Source organism: Odocoileus virginianus, chromosome 33 (assembly GCF_023699985.2).
Source record: "Odocoileus virginianus isolate 20LAN1187 ecotype Illinois chromosome 33, Ovbor_1.2, whole genome shotgun sequence".
Taxonomy (NCBI): Eukaryota; Metazoa; Chordata; class Mammalia; order Artiodactyla; family Cervidae; genus Odocoileus; species Odocoileus virginianus.
In genome coordinates, this window is record NC_069706.1 from 9,257,736 (window position 1) to 9,275,139 (window position 17,404).

Sequence of the window (17,404 nt, forward strand, 5' to 3'; positions counted from 1 at the left end):
GATCCTGCTATCTGGTTGGACGTCCTGGCAGAGAGGTGGTGCCTTCCACCTTAGGGGAAGCCCCCTAAGGAAGGAAGGCCCCACACGCCCTGGGGGCTAAGGGCCTCTGGCCCTGTACCGGGGCATCACCCCTCACGGGGTCCCTGCATGTGTGGGCTTTGTGGACTCCACGGAACTCCCACGTGTGCAGCCACAGGAAGTGTCTCCTGATTCAGACATCGACAGCACCCTTCAATCAGGCGAGGTGGGCATGATCATCCCCGCTGCTTTTGATCTGTTCACAGGTGACAAAATGAGATCAGAGGCTGTAATTACTCATAGTGACAACTTTAAATGAGAGATGTGTGCGTGGATGGGTCTTCAGTCGTGTCTGACTCCTTGTGACCCCGCGGATTGTAGCCCACCACGCTCCTCTGTCCATGGGATTTCCCAGGCAAGAATACTGGAGTGGGTTGACATTTCCTTCTTCAGGGGATCTTCCTGACCCAGGGATGAAACTCATGTGTCGTGCGTCTTCTACATTAGCAGGCAGATTCTTTCACTGTGCCACCTGGGAAGTCCTATTTATTTTTTAAGGCATTTAAATTGTGTGTGTGTATATACATATATGTTTTATATATATATATATATATATATGTTGTTGTTCAGTCGCTTAGTCATGTCTCTTTTTTTTTTAATGTCTGACTCTTTGCAATCCCGTGGACTGTAACCCGCCAGGCTCCTCTGTCCATGGGATTTCCCAAGGAAGCATACTGGAGCAGGTTGCCATTTCCTTCTCCAGGGAATCTTGGAGATTCAAGATCTCCAGAGACCCAACCCACATCTCCTGCATTGGAAGCAAAGTCTTAACCACTGGGCTGCCAGGGAAGTCTTGTCCATGCACTTTTAAACACTTGCTTTTCCCTTTAGGCTTCTCCCCCAAAGAAATGTCTCCCTCCTTCCGCTCCCCCTTTTCTCAGATGTCTTCTGTTCGCACCTGTCAGCATCCTTTCTTACAATCACCCGAAGGCCTTTCCTCTCCCATACCTCCGTCTCCTCACCTGTAGAATGGAGCTGACCACCCACTCCTTGTTAAACATGGTGTGTACATGAAGGTACTTTGAAAAGCATCAGGTGTTCTGCAAACTGGAGAGAATTGCTGCAAGCAGACCTGGCTTCAGTCATCCATTTGCTCTTTTCCCTCACCCGCTCACTCCCCTCGTCTCTAGGGGAGGTCTACCAGGCGCCAAGTGGTTGGTCAGCAGTAAAGGAATTATGCAGGTTTGATTCCTGGGTTGCGAAGATCCCTTGGAGAAGGAAATGGGATTTCCTGGAGTGTATTCTTGCCTGGGAAATACCGTGGACAGAGGAGCCTGGTGGGCTACAGTTCATGGTGGTGCAAAGAGTCGGACATGACTTAGCCACTAGCAACCACCACCACCACCACACACCCAACACGGGGGATCCCCACCTCCAGCTTCTGTGGGATTCGGGCCTGATTTTCAGCTTGGCCATCAGGCCTTTCCCACCACACCCGAGGTGGGTCCTGGCTTGTCAGAGGCTTGTGGACACCAGGAGGGTGCCCAGGTGGGACTCCCACACCAGCCCAGCTTGGATAGACCCTCCAAGCCCCACTGGATCTCCAACTGAGGAGGTCCGGACCCTTCTGCCCTTTTATCAGAGGTTCTGTGTAAGGGGTCCCTTCCCAAATCTCAAAGGAGAAAAAAAAGGCAGGGCCCCCAGGGGTTGGAGTTGCATACATTTTTTAATTGAAAGAAGTTAGCCTCCTAAGTATTGCTTTTACAGGTTTATCGAAGTCAAGTATTCATACCACTCACATTTTCAAAAAATATTTCTGGCCGGAGGGGTGGCTGACCCACCCCTGGCACAATGTATCAGTTCTGGCAACTTGATGGCGAGCAAACAACTTGAAATGAATGAGTCCAAACCCCACCCTCAGCCCCCCAGCTGTTCTTTTCCTTCTGAGTCACCCTCTCGGAAGTAGTCCCTGCATCTAAGCCCGGCCTCGGGACAGACCCCACAGGGCTTACATCTCCCCTGGCATCAAACAGAGCTGGGAGTCGCTTTTCTGTATGACGTGTCCTCTCTCTCCAAAGGTTAAGTGGGGTAAGCAGACGCAGCCGGGGGTGGAAAGCAGGGAGGCTGACTCTGGCTGGGTTCGTGTAAACATCCATTGAGAAGGCAGAAGGTTGGAAGCCAGGATGAGGCTGTGTGCACGCCGCCGTAGGCGGGCGAGGTCTCCGGGCACCCCTGCCTCACTCTTCGGGCAGGGGCACGTGCCTTCCGGACCTTAGCGTTCCTTCTCAATCTCTCTGTCCCACCGTCCTGGGCCCAGACGGGAACCTCTCTGTTGGCACGGAGCTTTCGAGGGGAGCAGGCCTGGCAAAGAGGGACAAAGGGGCGTTACTAGCACGGAAGCACTGACCTGCCCCCATCCATCAAGAGGTTTGAATTTGGGGAACCACCAGGAACCTCAACGTTAGGCTGGCAATGCTGTCCTGTAATTTTTTTTTTTTCTTTTCTGGACATGGACCATTTTTAAAGTCCTTATTGAATTTGTTACAATATTGCTTCTGTTTGGTGCTTTGGGTTTTTTGGCCAGGAGGTATGTGGAGTCTTGGGCTTCCCTGGTGGTTCAGAGGTAAAGAATCCGCCTGCGGTGCAAGAGATGCAGGAGAGGCAGGTTCGACCCCTGGAGGAAGAAATGGCAATCCACTCCAGTATTCATGCCTGGAAAATCCCACGGACAGAGGAGCCTGGTGGGCTACAGACCATAGGGTCGCAAAGAGTTAGGACAGGACTGAGCACAAAAGATGGGGAATGTGGGATCTTGGCTCCCCGACCAGGGATTGAGCCTGTACCCGCTACACTGGAAGAAGTCTTAACCACTGGACTGTCACAGAAGTCCTCTATGATTTTTTACTAAAACGTTTTAATGAATGTGTCTGGTTTCTAAGCACCAGGCTGGAGAAGCAGTGGCTTCACCTGGGAAGGGAAGGACTGTCTCACTCCTGGCAGAAAATCCCCGGGAGGGGCATCTCAGGACCTGAGGAAGGACAGTAGCTTGCTCAGAGTCGCCTGGGGTCAGCTGGCTGACATTAGCTCCAGCGAGTGGGCAGGGCTTGGCAGCAGCTCCCACCCTGCCGGGAAGATGCCTGGTCACCTACAGGAAGGATGTGGTCACAGCCAAGCTACCCAGCAGCCCCGCCTGGCCTGTCTTCCCAGGCCGTCCCCACCTGGCTCCCCGCGGGTCCTCCTTTCCTACCCCCCCTCTCTCTGGGTCCACATTCCCACGCCCACCCCCCTTAGAGCCCCAAGTCCTGCCCCAGTTCTGAGTCTTACCACCTTTGATGTCAGCTCCGACTACTTCCGCAAATGTCATCAAGCATCACATAAAACTCATATATTAGGAGCTTCCCTGCTGGGGTTAAGAATTGATCTTCCAACGCAGGGGACATGGATTCGATCCTTGCTTGGGGAAGTGAGATTCCACATGCCGTGGGACAAGTAAACCCACGTGCTTTGGGCAACGAAGATCCTACGTGCCCCAGCTAAGACCTGATGCAGCCAAATAAATAAACATTAGGAAAATAATTTTTAAAACTTATACGTTACTAACATGTACTATTATACATGTAATACACATGTAATAGCACAAGACATACTCTTGTTCATCAGGAGTTACTGATGTTTGGGGCAGGACAATTCTCTGACATGGCAGGTGGGTTGTTCTGGGGTGTACAGCAGCATCCTTGGCCCCAAAGGTAACAATAAAAATGCTCCCTCACCCCATTCCCTAGGGCCACCCAAGGGGGCAGAATTGCTTCCGCTGAGAACCACAATCTCCCCATTTTATAGGCTAAGAAACAGAGGTTCAGACCTGTTTGAAGTTGGGACCTGCCTGAAGTTGCTCAACTGTGGGAGGCGAGGCTGACACGGGAATAGTGACAAAGATGGAGACAGTCACGATCAGGGCAGGCACCCCCTCCTGAGCTTTTACTCTGCACCATGAGCCCCAGGCAGAGTGTGGGTGCCACACCCAACCCAGTCTACTCACCCTCCCGAGGCACCCTAACCTCACAGCTTCCAGCTGCAGGAACCCGCCTCTTTGCCTGAGGCCTCTCTGCCTCCAGAGCCTGTTTGGGCTCCAGGCTGCAAGTGCAGGCAGAGCCAGTATCTTTCCACAGCTGCCTTCCAACTGGTGAAGGCCAGAAAGCTGGGAATCAATACCCCATTCCCTACCGGCTCAAGTGGTAAAGAATCCGCCTGCAATGCAGGAGACTGGGGTTCTATCCCTGGGTTGGGAAGATCTCCTGGAGAATGGAATGACAATCCACTCCAGTATTCTTGCCTGGGAAATCCCATGGACAGAGGAGCCTGGCGGGCTCCAGTCCATGGGGTCACAGAGTCAGATATGACTGAGAGCCTGACACTTTCACCCTTTCAGTATCCCAGCTCTCGTGTGGCGGCTGGAGCAACTCAGCTATATTCTCCGTTACACTGCTTCCCAGAGCTCCTGAGCAGGACTGAGCCCAGGGCCGTGGAGGTGACCTGCTAGATGATACATTCCTTCCTGGTCTCACTGCCCCACTCCACAACAGTTAATTCCTGGGCGTAGCATGCTAAGTTGCTTCTGTCATGTCCAACTCTTTGAGGCCCTATGGACTGTAGCCCGCCAGGCTCCTCTGTCCATGGGATTCTCCAGGCAAGAATATTAGAGTGGGTTGCCATGCCCACCTTCAGGGGAATCTTTCTGACCCAGGGGAAGATCTTATGTCTCCTGCATTGGCAGGTGGGTTCTTTACCACTAGTGCCACCTGGGAAGCCCCTGGATCACCTTCCAAATAAACAATGTGCACTGGAATTGTTTGCTCCGGGGTCAGCTCCTGGGGATTGCACGCCTGAGATGGAGCATCACACGGGTCATTTCATTCAACCCTCCTAACACCCCAGGAGTTAGGTACTATTATGATTCCATTTTACAGATGAAGACACTAAGGTTCAGATGGAGTAAGAAACTTGTTTAAGGATGGTCAGCTCTCCAGGGCTTTTTCCACTGGAGATTTTAAACACTACATAATCTCATGCCTTATGTATGCCCGGGCCTAGCCTGGGCACTGAGGACCCTGAGATGAGTGTAGTCTCTGCCTCTGAAACACATCTAGGGAGCAACTGCAGCCAAAGGTAACATACTGACCCAGGAGGAAGCACAGGGAACAGACGGAGCCCAGAGTCTGGGGAAAGGTGTGTATGAAGGACATGCCAGATAGTGGGAGGACTGGTGACCAGGTCTCAGAACCTCCTGTAGTTTGGTTTGGGGTGGAAAGGGGTTGAAGGCTGGTCACGAGTATGCGCGTGCTAAGTTAAGTCAGTTGTGTCTGACTCTCTGTGACCCTGTGGACCACAGCCCGCCAGGCTCCTCTGTCCATGGGATTCTCCAGGCAAGAACACTGGAGTGGGCTGCCATGCCCTCCTCCAGGGGCTCTTCCCGACCCAGGGACTGAACCTGCATCTGCTGCGTCTCCTGCAATGGCAGGCGGGTTCTTTACTGCGAGTGGCACCTGGGACGCCCAGCCCTGGGGCAGACATGGAGAGGTTAGAGGGGCCACATCAGGTCAGGTTCTCGTATCCTCGGCAGAGTCACCTCCTACAGCTCAGCTAGGAACTCAGCCTTCCACTGCTCAGAGACCGTCCCCGGCTCCCTGATGACCCAGGACCTGGCAGGCCGGAGGGGAAGCCGGGGCTGCAACCAGAGCACTGGAGAGCTCCATCCTCCGCAAGTGTTCACGAGTTGCCCTCCCGTCCCACCAGGAGCCCACCTTCTGCAGACCTCCCTCCCCCATGGGGACTCTGGGGTTCCCTGTGGCGGTCAGCATGGAGCTCCCCAGACCTCTGGCATCCAGGAAAGCAGAGCAGATTCAATCCAGGAAAGCAAACCAATTCACCATTACCAGGGCTCACTGCACACTCTCCAAGGCAGGGGACTGAACTTGAGCCCATTTCAGATTTGGGGGGAAGGGCTGTTAGAGAACATGGGACCCCCTCTTGGAACAGGGCCTCACTCCCCTCCCAATGCTCATGACTGCAAACAACCTGAGTCCCAGGCAAGCGTCAGTCTGGCTAGTGAGACTGTCACACGTGCTAACTTCCGGAAGGAAGAGGCTCAGGCACCAGCTCCCGCTGGAATTCACTAACACCCTCTGTTCTCATTGTCCATCTGCGGGGTCACCTTCTATTTATGGAGAATGATGTCAGTCTTCCCTTTCTGATAGTAAGACCATAAAGATCCTCTCTTTCCACCACATTAATTTCACTTTAAAAAGAGAGCCTCTGGTTTGAAGACAGTAACTGCATAACCCCCATGGCTCAGATGGTAAAGGATCTGCCTGGAGTGCAAAAGATCTGGGTTCGATCCCCGGATCGAGAAGATCCCCTGGAGAAGGGCATGGCTACCCACTCCAGCACTCTTGCCTGGAGAATCCTGCGGACAGAGGAGCCTGGCGGGCTACAGTCCATGGGGTCGCAAAGAGTCGGACATGACTAAACAACTAACACTTGTATGTTTAACTTGTGTTAACTGCATAAATAACAGCTCAGGTAACAGTTCAGGCAAGCAAATGTGGCAAAAATTGTTGATGGTATCATATGAGGTTTGGGAGACCCTGATCTGAGTTGGTCACTCCAGAGAATGAAGGGGCCCAGAGAGGGCAATGACCTGTCCTAAGTCACACAGCACACTGAGGACAGAGACATGGCCCCAGGCCTCTGCTGGTGGCGGGAGGATGTCCTGGCTCCTCTCATCTGTGCCACACATCGTTGCTGTTAGAGACCAACCTCCTCGTTTCTTTGACTTGCAAGTCTGGTCTCACAGCAAACCAGCTGACAAATTATCAAGCACCTGTGCTCACCTTGTACTATCTGCTGCAAATCATGACTTAGCTCATTTATTCCTCAAACAACCCCAGAGGGTGGAGTCAAGTAGGACCATCATCCCTGAGTTTTAGATGGGGCTCAGAGAGGTTAAGTTAACCAAGCAAGGTCACACCGCTCTTAAATGGCAGAGCCAGGATTTGAACCTCTGTGGTCTGACCCCAACATCTTTCTCAGTTCCTCTTGGCACCTAGTTCATTTCTTTCCTCTGGCATCAGAAATCCCGGGGTAGAGAACATCCTGAGGCTGCAGCTTAGAGAGTCTAGGCAGTGGGTTCTCCCACCTCCTGACATCCTTAGAGCATGACCGACAATTCATCAGCTATTGGCTTTCGGTATTTTCTCTTTCTGAAACTGTAACCTTTCCTTCCAGGCCATTCCCCAGAGCTGGACAGAAGGAATGGCTGGCTGACTGGTTTGTTATCAGAATGATAGTTGGGTGCTTGATTCATCTTAACAAGCAATGTCTCAGTCTGGTATCTCTGCGGAGATGCTTTGAGATCTGTGTCTTAAAAGTGCTGGTGGGGCGATGCTCTGGACATGCTGCAAAAGGATTCTCTGTGCAGCTGGGCCGTCCCACTCTCCTGCTCCTCTGGGATAGCCCAGGTGAGGTCCAGAATTGGCCAGTCTTGAGTCCTTCAGGCTCTGCCCCTTCCTAGCTGTGTGACCTCAGGCAAGTCACCTAACCTCTCTGGGCTTGCGTCCCCATTTGAAACAAACTGCTGGCTGTTTGTTACAAGGATTACAAGAGATTGTGTTGCTGGAATGCCTACAATACTCAGCACACATGGCCCCTCCCCTCCATATCCCCACCTGTTCTCAGCTAGAAAACACACAGGGTGGGAATGGGGGTCTCCTTGTTGCAGGGGGCCTTCTAAAGGGGGTAACCCTTCCCTCCTCCAAAAGGCCCTGCCTGCTGGGCACCCACTGCCCATTCCTCCTTCTCCACATACCCACCAGCCAATTAAAGCCATAAAGACAGACGCCAGTGGTTATGACTTGCCCAGGGTCTCCGCTGCCATCTCAGCACCAGACTGCGCACAGCAAGGCCTCTGCCGTGGCTGGTGGACGAGTGCGTGGCCGGAAGCGGGAGGGCGAAGGAGACCTTGCCTGTCTACCTGGGTCCAGGCTCCTGGGGGAAGCCAGGGTCCTGGCCCCTTTCTCCAGAGTGTCTGGATGCTGGTTTCTGTGTTGGCGGCTGACGCCCCTCAACCACAGGTTCTGTGATAACTCCTTGTCCAGGAGCGACTCCAGCTGGCCTGCGCCCCAGGCTCCACGAAGCCTTCTGAGTCCCTCCACAGCCAAGAACCACCTGAACTACTGCACTGTTTTCTCCCCCGCAAATTCCACAATTTTAAAAGCAATCTTTATGTCACTATCGTGAATGAAAAAAAACAAGATCATCTGTCATAAACAGAAAGCAACAGATAAATGCTGAGACCATTAATTCTAGCTAGAAACTCCTGGCCTGCAAAAAGGGAGCCTGGGCCAGGTTCCTCTGTTCCAAAGTGCAAAGCAGCAAGTGCCTGAGAGGGGGCAGGGCATCCACAGCCAGCCTGCACTCGGCTTCGGTGGTGTGCGCACTGCCTCCCAGGCCACCTGGGAGTGTGGCCAGGAGGCGCCACGCGGCCCCCTCGCGGCGGGGTGTCTGGGGCGAGTCCCTGAGCCTCCCCAAGCCTCAGTTTGCCGCCCTGTCGAATGGAGCTAATGAGCCCTGCCCCACCTGTTTCATGGGGTGACGCTCAGGGGAAACTGGAGATGCAGTTATTTACAACCACCGAGCCAAGGCCCCTGGCAGGAAGGGTTCCCAGGAATGGAGCTTGCTCCTTCAGGGGGCGACTGACACTGGAACCAGGTCCCAGCCACCCCCAGGCTTGGGGCAGGGGCTGCCAGCTACGAGGATACCAGCATCACCTGGCTCACTGGGCACCAGTTATCAGCACGCTTGGACGGCTTCAAAGGCTGCCCAACAGACACGGCCTCCTTGGCAACCGGCCCCCACAGCGGAAGGGGGCTCGGGAAGGGGGAAGGCTTCTTGGGCTGACCTGCTCTGGATCTGACACACCACCACCACCGATGGCAGCACTGATCAAGAATCAACTGCGGGACCATCACCATCTCACCTGACGTGCAAGAGCCCTTCAACTGCTTTCACAGCTCAGTCGTGTCTGACTCTCTGATACCCACTGAACTGTAGCCCGCCAGGCTCCTGTCCATGGGATTTTCCAGGCCAGGATACTGGAGTGGGTTGCTATCTCCTCCTCCACGGGAACTTCCCGATCCAGGGATTGAACCCTCATCGCTTCCATCTCCTGCACTGGCAGGCAGATTTGAGCCCTTAACAGGGACCACTATCCTCCCCATTTTACAGAGAAGGAAACTGAGGCTTGGGGAGGTGAATGCCCTAGTCCAGTTGGGACTTAAACCCAAATCTGACTGCAAAGTCTCTAAGCACCAGTCTTAGGGGGTCCATGGAGATGGCCTGGAATAAACCTGGGAGACACCCAGGGAGCCAGGGACTGGCTCTTTGGTTCCTGGCCAATCCTTATGGTTACCTGGAGAAGAAAGTTCCACTTTGATGCTAGAGTTTATCACGTGACAGTTGCTAACTTGACTTTTTAACCAAGAGCTGAGGGCCCTGTGCCTTTAGCTGGCTTTAGTATTTGTCCAGAAGTTAATGACTTTGGCACTTAGCATTTTTATCCATGCCAAATGATGCTGGTTTTCTCTTTTCAGTGACAGAAACTGTCTTTTAAAAATAAATTCACATGAAAAAGGCAGATTTTTAAGAAGTTAAGCTCTGGAACAAACATACTTCATCATAAACTATAAAAGGAGGAACAGCAACTCTGCAGTGGATCCAGGTGGCAGGCAAGACCTTAACCAAGTGGTCAGAGTTAACATCACCAGTAATGAGGCTGACAGACATCACGTGTCTCCTCACACACTGTACTCAGGACACATGCTCACTTCCCTGTGGTATTCCTGCCAAAAAGTACACCATCTGAATCTAAACTCAGGAGTAAACATCAGACAAACCCAACCGAGAGACAGTCTACAAAATACCAGACTCGCATGCTTCAAAAATGTCAGTGTCATCAAAGACACTGGCCGGGGGACTGTGAGACGGCACAAGAGACACGGCAAGGGATGACAGGGCGACCTGGGATTGGGTCCTGGACCTCAGCTCCCTCCCCAGCCTCCCTGATTGACTGTGAAAGGACACTCTCGCACAACTGACGAAATCTGAGCAGTCACCGCTCAGACTGGTCCTAAGAGTGTCATCAACATTGAATTTGTTCATTTTGACAGTGGTACTGTGATGATTTAAGTAAATACCTTCATTCTAAGGAAATACACACTGAAATATTTAGGAGTAAACGAACATGATATCTGCAATCTGTTTTCAAAAGTGGTTCAGAAAAATATTCATACATGTACATATGTATATACACATACATGGAACCATGTATATATGTACACATACATGTGCACACTGAGTAAGCATTTTGTATACATGAACAAGCGTGGCAAATATGAATGGATGCACTTGGTGAATTTGAGTGAAGTGTATATGGGAATTCTTTGCAACTTGTGTAATTGTGAAATTATTTCAAAATAAAGTTTAAAAAAAGTAACTCAGACCAAGGACCAAGAGAACATATGAGGCAGGCCTGGAAAACCAAGGAGGGGAGCTGGGAGCCCCTCTGCACCCTCCCTCAGCACTGGGTCAGGGGCTTGGCTGTCTTGCCAGCTTTGTACCCCTGGTCCCTCACCCCCCCTCCCCCCTTTCCAGGCCTCAGTCTCTTTCCCTGAGACATGGGGATGCTGCTGCCTGTCCTTTTTATTGTGGTCTTGGTTTCCCAGGAGGGGAGGCTGGCACATAAACCAGGAATACAGTGGTCAAGTTGACAGGAGCCCTTCATTTCTTAGTTCAAGAAACAGAGGCAAGGGCTGTGCGGGTTTCCCTCAGATGAAAACTCCAGTCTGTACAACTTGGGCATGAGGGAATGGGGCCCCCAGGACCTCGGCTATCTTGAGACACATGGGGGGGTCTTCTCCACTTCCCAGGGGGCCTCAGAGAGCTGGAGAGGCAGCAGGGCCTGGGGGCGCACCCATCAACCCGCGTCACCACCACTTGTCTCCCTCCCACCTGGCTCCCCCGTCTGCCCTGACCCCTCCCCAGAGCTCCACCTGGGGAGGAGGGAGCGGCCCCTGTCACCAAGGGAGGTTTGGGTTTCCAAGCCAGGAAGCCAGATGCCCAGCCTGAGTGTTCTGCTGATGGCACAGGCCACAGACTGCCACCAAGAGACCAGGGCAGGCGGGTCAGGAAGGGTCAGCTGTGGCACCACTCAGGACACTGCCATCCGGGAAACCCTGTGATAAGCAGACCTGGTCTGCCTACCCTTAGCTCCCAACCTGGCCTCCCCCAGGCCATGCTGACTCGGGCAGCAATGCTCTCCAGTCCCTCTATTTCCAGCGCAGAGAACCTCCTCTCCCTCCACGCCAAGAGAGCACTGGCAGGCAGAGGTTGCTTTCATCAGGAACCAGGACAAATCAATCCAGCTAAGCTGCCTCCGCAGTGGAACCGCTGGGACGTGAGGACTCTCCCCAGTGCCCAGGCCAGCTGCAGCAGCCCTCTCTCCCGGGAAGGAGCGCCTGGTCCCCAGTCCCCGCTCCTGGGCAACGGAGAATATTCGAGGAAAACCACAGCCATGGCTCTCCAGATTGGGTGGCCATTAGAGACCACGGGGTGACGGGAAAGGCCTCTTGAGGGTCCCGGGCCAGCCAGGCAGAGTGGGAAGTCTGTCCTGGTGGTTCAGACCCGGACCTGCCCAGAACTCAGGCAGCCAGTCCTCTCTTGCTCATGAAAGAAGAGAAAGTGAAAGTTGCTCAGTCCTGTCCGACTCTTTGCAACCCCATGGACTCCACAGTCCATGGAATTCTCCAGGCCAGAATACTGGAGTGGGTTGCCGTTCCCTTCTCCAGGGGATCTTCCCGACCCAGGGATGGAATCCAGGTCTCTGGCATTGCAGGCAGATTCTTTACCAGCTGAGCCACAAGGGAAGCCTGTCCTGCTCATCAAGGGATATAAATATGCATACCTGAGGGTACATGCAGGTTTTTACATTCACAAGGGCCTGAGTGTACAATAATAGTGGTTAACTTTCATGTGTCACACACATAGGGGATGGTCTAAGAGCTTCACATCTTATCTCATTCAATCCTCAAAATGAAGTAGATTATGATCCCTGCTTTACAGAAGAGGAATCTGACACCTGGGGAGGTACTGTAGCATGCCCAAGGTCACAACTAGGATTCGTATTTGAACCTAGGTTATCTTGAGTCTAAGTTCTTTGCGATCCCATGGACTGTAGCCCGCCAGGCTCCTCCGTCCATGGGATTTCCCAGACAAGAATACTGGAGTGGGTTGCAATTTCCTCCTCCAGGGAATCTTCCTAAACCAGGGATCAAACCTGAGTCTCCTGCATTGGCAGGTGGATTCTTTACCACTGAGCCACCTGGGAAGCCTAATACTGCCTCCTTAAATAGGTGCTCAACAAACATTTGAGAAACTGAGTAATGTGGAAAAAAAGAGAGGGAGCAAAAATGAGTGCACCTTTCATCCTGAGATCACCCTAGTCCCCCATGCCTGGCGAGCCCATATCCTTAGTCAGTGTTTCCTGGATTGGCCTGTGTGTAACAAGAGACTGTGTCTACCTGAGAAAGAACGAGAAGGAGCAAGATTTAACTACTGGTGTTCGGCTTACAAAAGGGGCCAGGAGAGTAGGTGCAGTCAGATCACCTTTCATCTTTCCCACAGGCTTTTCTTGCTACTAGCCACCCCTCCCCAAATGGACTCTGGGCTTCCCGTCTTTGGGACGTAGGCCACCGTGGCTTAGATCTGGGACTGAGCAAGAAGGCATGCAGTGCCTGGTTCCCATCGTTTCTCCAGGCACCAGTATTTCCCACAGCCCCGGGCCTCCCCACCTGCCCGAGTCAGGCCCTGTCACTTGGAAAGCTTTGCAAGGGTGTCCTTGAGATACACTTCCTGGTGTTTCTGCTCAAACAGTGTTGGCTGCAAAGTATGCCGAAGCATTTGGGCTTCGCATCTTGGTCCAGAGAGTGCCAATGTTTTCATTTGGAATGGCAAGTGTTGCAGTTGATGTGGTGAAGAGATAAAATAAGACGTTCATCGCCAAGCTGCACCGCTGCAAGTCCAAAGCTCGGCTGGGGGCGGGGATTCACCGGGGGACCGCGAGGGCGCGGCAGGGAGCCTGTGCGCATGCGTGCCCAGTTGCCTCCGACTCTGCGACCCTACAGACTGTAGTCCACTGGGCTCCTCTGTCCACGGCATTTTCCAGGCAAAGATACTGGAGTGGGGTGCCATTTCCTTCTCCAGGGGATCTTCCCCACCCAGGGATCGAACGTGTGAGAGCAGGCAGGGTTAGCATTTGTTGAATGACCCAATGAGTGAATGAATACACAAAGGGCCTAGAACCAGGCATGGTATATATTGACACTCAGTACAGGTTCTGAGTGGATCCCATAGGCTCTACCTCCAAAAGGCATTCTTGCTCTGTTTGTGTTTCTCCATCTTCACCAACTTTGCCTCATCCAAGCCTCCATCACCTCTGGCCTGAGCAACTAACCAGTTCCTAACTGGTTTCCCAATTTCCACACTTTCCCTTATGGCTCATCCTGCCCACAACCACCAGTTATCTTTGCAAAATGTGGACCGGAATTGTGTCCCACCCTGCCTAAAACCTTCTGATGGCCTCACATTGCTTGTGGCCAAGGCACCCCAGGTCCCAAATGATTTGGCTCCGCCCACCCCACTAACCTCTCCTGGGGCTATTCTGTCACACTGGCCTCCTTGCAGTTGTTGGAAGAACCAGCTCTCTCCCACCTCACGACCTTGGCACTAGTGGGTCCCTAGGCCTGGACTGCTTTTCTCCAGATCATCACGTGTGGTTCCTTCCATCAATTTAGGGCTCAGCTCAAAGGTGTCACATCTCCAGAGAGGCCTTCTCTGAACCCCCTGCCTGAAGCAGCCCATCTCCCAGTCCTCTGTTTCACTTATCCAAGCATTTACTGAGCAATTACTAGATGCCAGGAGCTGTTCTAAGCAAGGAAATAGTAGTGAATGCAATAGGGGATGTCACACCTTTCTACTGTAGCTCTCAAAAATCTCACAGCCTTGTTTGGGAACCTGCTTGTCTTTCTCACCAAGTGCCGAGAGGCCTGGGTCTGAGTCTGTCTTGTTCACTGTGTTCACCAAGGCGCACTAAGTACTGGGTAAACATCTGTTCAAAAAAAGAACAAATCGATGGATGGATGGCAGACAGGCCGGCCAACTGGACAGGTATGCAGAGCAGCCGACACACGTGCCACCAGGCACTTGGCTCTTGCTAAGGTCTCCCTGAGCTCAAATAAAGCTTTCTTCAAAGAAATCTCACTGTCACCCCCCAGGTTGACACTACTAGTATGTCCTGCCCACCCTGCATCAGCCTCTGACTATGGTCATCTAGGCTAACGTAGGCAACAGGAAGGAGTAAACACAGCATGCTTAGGGTGACTGGCATTAGTGCCTGTTTTCCAAAAGGAGCCCCTGCCCACCACCTCAGTGTCCCGCCACTCAGGACAGTGCCTGGCACACCCAGCTGAGGGGCTCAGCTGAGAAATGCCTGCACACCCCCTGAACCATCACCAGAGCCTCTCTCATCTACGTCTGCTGCCTCTGTTCCCGGCCGTGACTCTGGCCATGTCTTCCTCCTTGCTGGATCTTCATTTCCCTCCCACCAACACACAAGGTGGGGCCGGACACAGCTTTCTGGTGGCAGCCCAGAGGCAGGGCTTTAACGCCTCAGGGCAAGGATTCTGTAGTTCCTTCTCCTGCTGGTCCCCAAGCCCCTTGAGTTTGCCTTGCAAACACAGCAGGCAGGCAAGGCCACCGCAGCACCAAGCCCCAGCCGGCCTCGTCTGTGAAAGCAGCCTGCGAAACTGGCAGCCCCTGCAGATTCGAGCTGCGGAACTGATGAGCTGGGGCGCCCTGAAACTTGACTCCAAAACGGCAGCCAAGCCAATGCCACAGGAAGTACAGGGTTCTTTGCTGAAGGAGGTTTCTCCTCTCACAGCGTCAGCCGGGAACCCTTGCTCTAAGTCCCCACCCAGTCCTCCAAAGGGCCTAGGACAAAGGTGATCCGTGCCTGGCTTCCTCCCTCTTTTAACACGGCAAGTCTTCATCCTTCCAGGACTAGTGGGAGTATCCCAAAAGGCAAGGTCACCATCGATGCAGGCTAAGGATGGAGGGGGGAGGAGTTGACAGGCCTGCCTCAAATGGAATTGGGTGCAAAAGCTTTCTCCCCAAGCTGTGAAGTTGCTACTATGGCTAACCAGGAAGCCACTTGGGTCCTGCATCCCTTCCCTTCTTCACTGCTGGCATCTTCGCTAGGGGAAGCCTTCCAACCCTAACTTAGGGCCTAAGAAAAATCCAGCCTTTCCCGTCATCCAAACAGATCTGGACTGGGAAATCAGAGGCCTGGGGGAGGGGTGTGTGTCCGGCTTGGGCTGCCTCCCTCTTCCTCGCCAGCGCCCCAGCCCGCCCTCATCCTGCGCCGAGAGGGCACTTACAGGCCTTGGCGGCCGAAGCGGGCCTCGTCCTGGGGATCCCATCCCTGGCCAGGCGGTGCCCTCAATCAACAGCAGCGGCATGACCTGGGCCCCGGTCCGGGTTGAGGGTTGCGGGTCGTGGGGAGAGCGGCGGGGGGACGGCAGCCGAGCCTACTCCAAGTAACCATCGAAGACATCAAGCTCCGAGTCGGCGTCGTAGAGGCCCGAGCCGGGGTCGGAGAGCACGCCGAGGTCCACCAGCGCCTGGTCCATGTCCTCGGGCAGGAAGACGAGGCCCACGTTGAGGACGATGTACTCCATGAGGAAGGCGTAGTACAGGATCAGCACATTGACGAAGAACAGGCCCACGTAGAACATAGAGGGCAAGAGCGGCGGCGGCACGGAGGGGACCAGGGGGCCCAGAGCGTCCAGGTGGGCCGCGACCCGGGCGCCGGGCATGCAGCAGGGCGGCGAGGGCGGCGGGCGGCGGCGGCGGCCCGGCGATCCCGGCGAGCTCAGCCGCTGCGGCGCCCGGGCGGCCGGCGCGCGGGCAGCTCAGCCATCCAGGGGTTCCCCGGGGCTGGCCCAGGCAGCCCTGGGCCCCGGCGGCGCCCCCTCAAGAGATGTGCGTCGGCCCCTGCGGACGCGCCCCGGCCCCTGAGAGGTGTCAGGCGGGTCACCCCACCCGCAGAGGCGGCCACACCGCACTGTCGACCCTTTCCAGGGGTCAGGCTAGGCCCCCACCCCACCCCAACCCCCTTCCCGAAGTGGCCGGCGGCTGCCCCGGGCTCCTCCGATGCTCCCCGCTCCCGCTCACTGGCCCTCGCGGCGCCTGCGGGCACCCTCCCCACCGCGGCTCAGCGTCAAAGACCAGTCCCGGCGACGGTCTCCTCAGCCGCTCCCGGCTGTTCCTTGTGCCCGCCCGGCGCCCGCGGAGGCGCTGCGCCCATGGCTGCGACTGCCGCGTAGCCCTCCAGGTCGCGTTCCGAGCACCGCCTCCGGAGCAGCCCCGCGCTCATTGGCTCGCCGCCCTCTTACCCGTGCTCATTGGCTCGCCGCTCCTCCCCGCGCTCATTGGCTCGTCGCCTACCCATCCCCTGCGCTCATTGGCTCGCTAGACGCCTGCGCTCATTGGCCCGAGACTTCCGGGGGCGGATACTGCCTCGCTCCGCCCCTCCAAGCGCCGGCTTCTGAGTCGGCTTAGCGTTTCCGGACTCGGGGCAGATCTCGAATCCGATTCGCTCTGCGGTTCCGCGACAGAGTAGGGGGAGGGGAAAGACTCAGAACTCGGTTACAACCGAGAAGTATCCTAAGGCTACAAAAGCTGAAGGAAATCGTGAGCTTCATCAGCATCCTGCTGGACTTGAGTATTGGCGCCACGCCTTTTTGGGACTCAGTTTACCTGTTGAAAAAGGAGGCAGAGTGGGAGTCGGGGGCGCTGGGCCTCACCAGTGAAAATTTTGGCCTTTCCGAAAGTGGCAGTTTTCCACGGTGGGGAAGATCTATCGGCGCCCGGTTCGTCTCTGCAGATTCTGGCTGCTGGAAGATCCACCCCTCGGCGGGGCGGGGCGTGGGGAATCTGCATAATAAAATTCAGGGACAACTTCCCGGCAGGTCAGACCTGCAGTAATAGGGTTGCTTCTTGTTTTTACTTTGTAAAACGTGTTTTACAGCAATAATAACGAACGTGGTTAAATAGTCAACCAACCAAGAAGTCACAGAAAAGTGAGTCTCTTCCACTCGCTGATTCCCTTTCTCAGGGGCACCCCTTAAACATCCTTCAGGAGACTGATCTTGCCGAAAGTGCCTCCCAAAGCGGTTTCAACCAGACTTTTAAATCTCAGGCCTCCCTTAGCTGGGTG

The 17,404-nt window shown here is 54.4% G+C and overlaps 1 protein-coding gene across 1 annotated transcript; it reads right to left on the minus strand.

The window, feature by feature from the left end:
- Window positions 1–1,725: 1,725 nt before the first annotated feature.
- Window positions 1,726–17,077, minus strand: DEXI (Dexi homolog). Its single transcript, XM_070460728.1, has 3 exons — window positions 16,945–17,077; window positions 15,564–16,785; window positions 1,726–2,379 (listed from the first exon to the last, which is right to left on the minus strand). The coding sequence occupies exon 2, from the start codon at window positions 15,999–16,001 to the stop codon at window positions 15,714–15,716; it is 288 nt and encodes a 95-aa protein (XP_070316829.1). The 5' UTR covers window positions 16,002–16,785; window positions 16,945–17,077; the 3' UTR covers window positions 1,726–2,379; window positions 15,564–15,713.
- Between the last annotated feature and the right edge of the window lie 327 nt (window positions 17,078–17,404).

Bases quoted from the DNA above. Each gene is read 5' to 3' on its own strand.
- DEXI (XM_070460728.1), bottom strand. From the start codon at position 16,001: ATGCCCGGCGCCCGGGTCGCGGCCCACCTGGACGCTCTGGGCCCCCTG.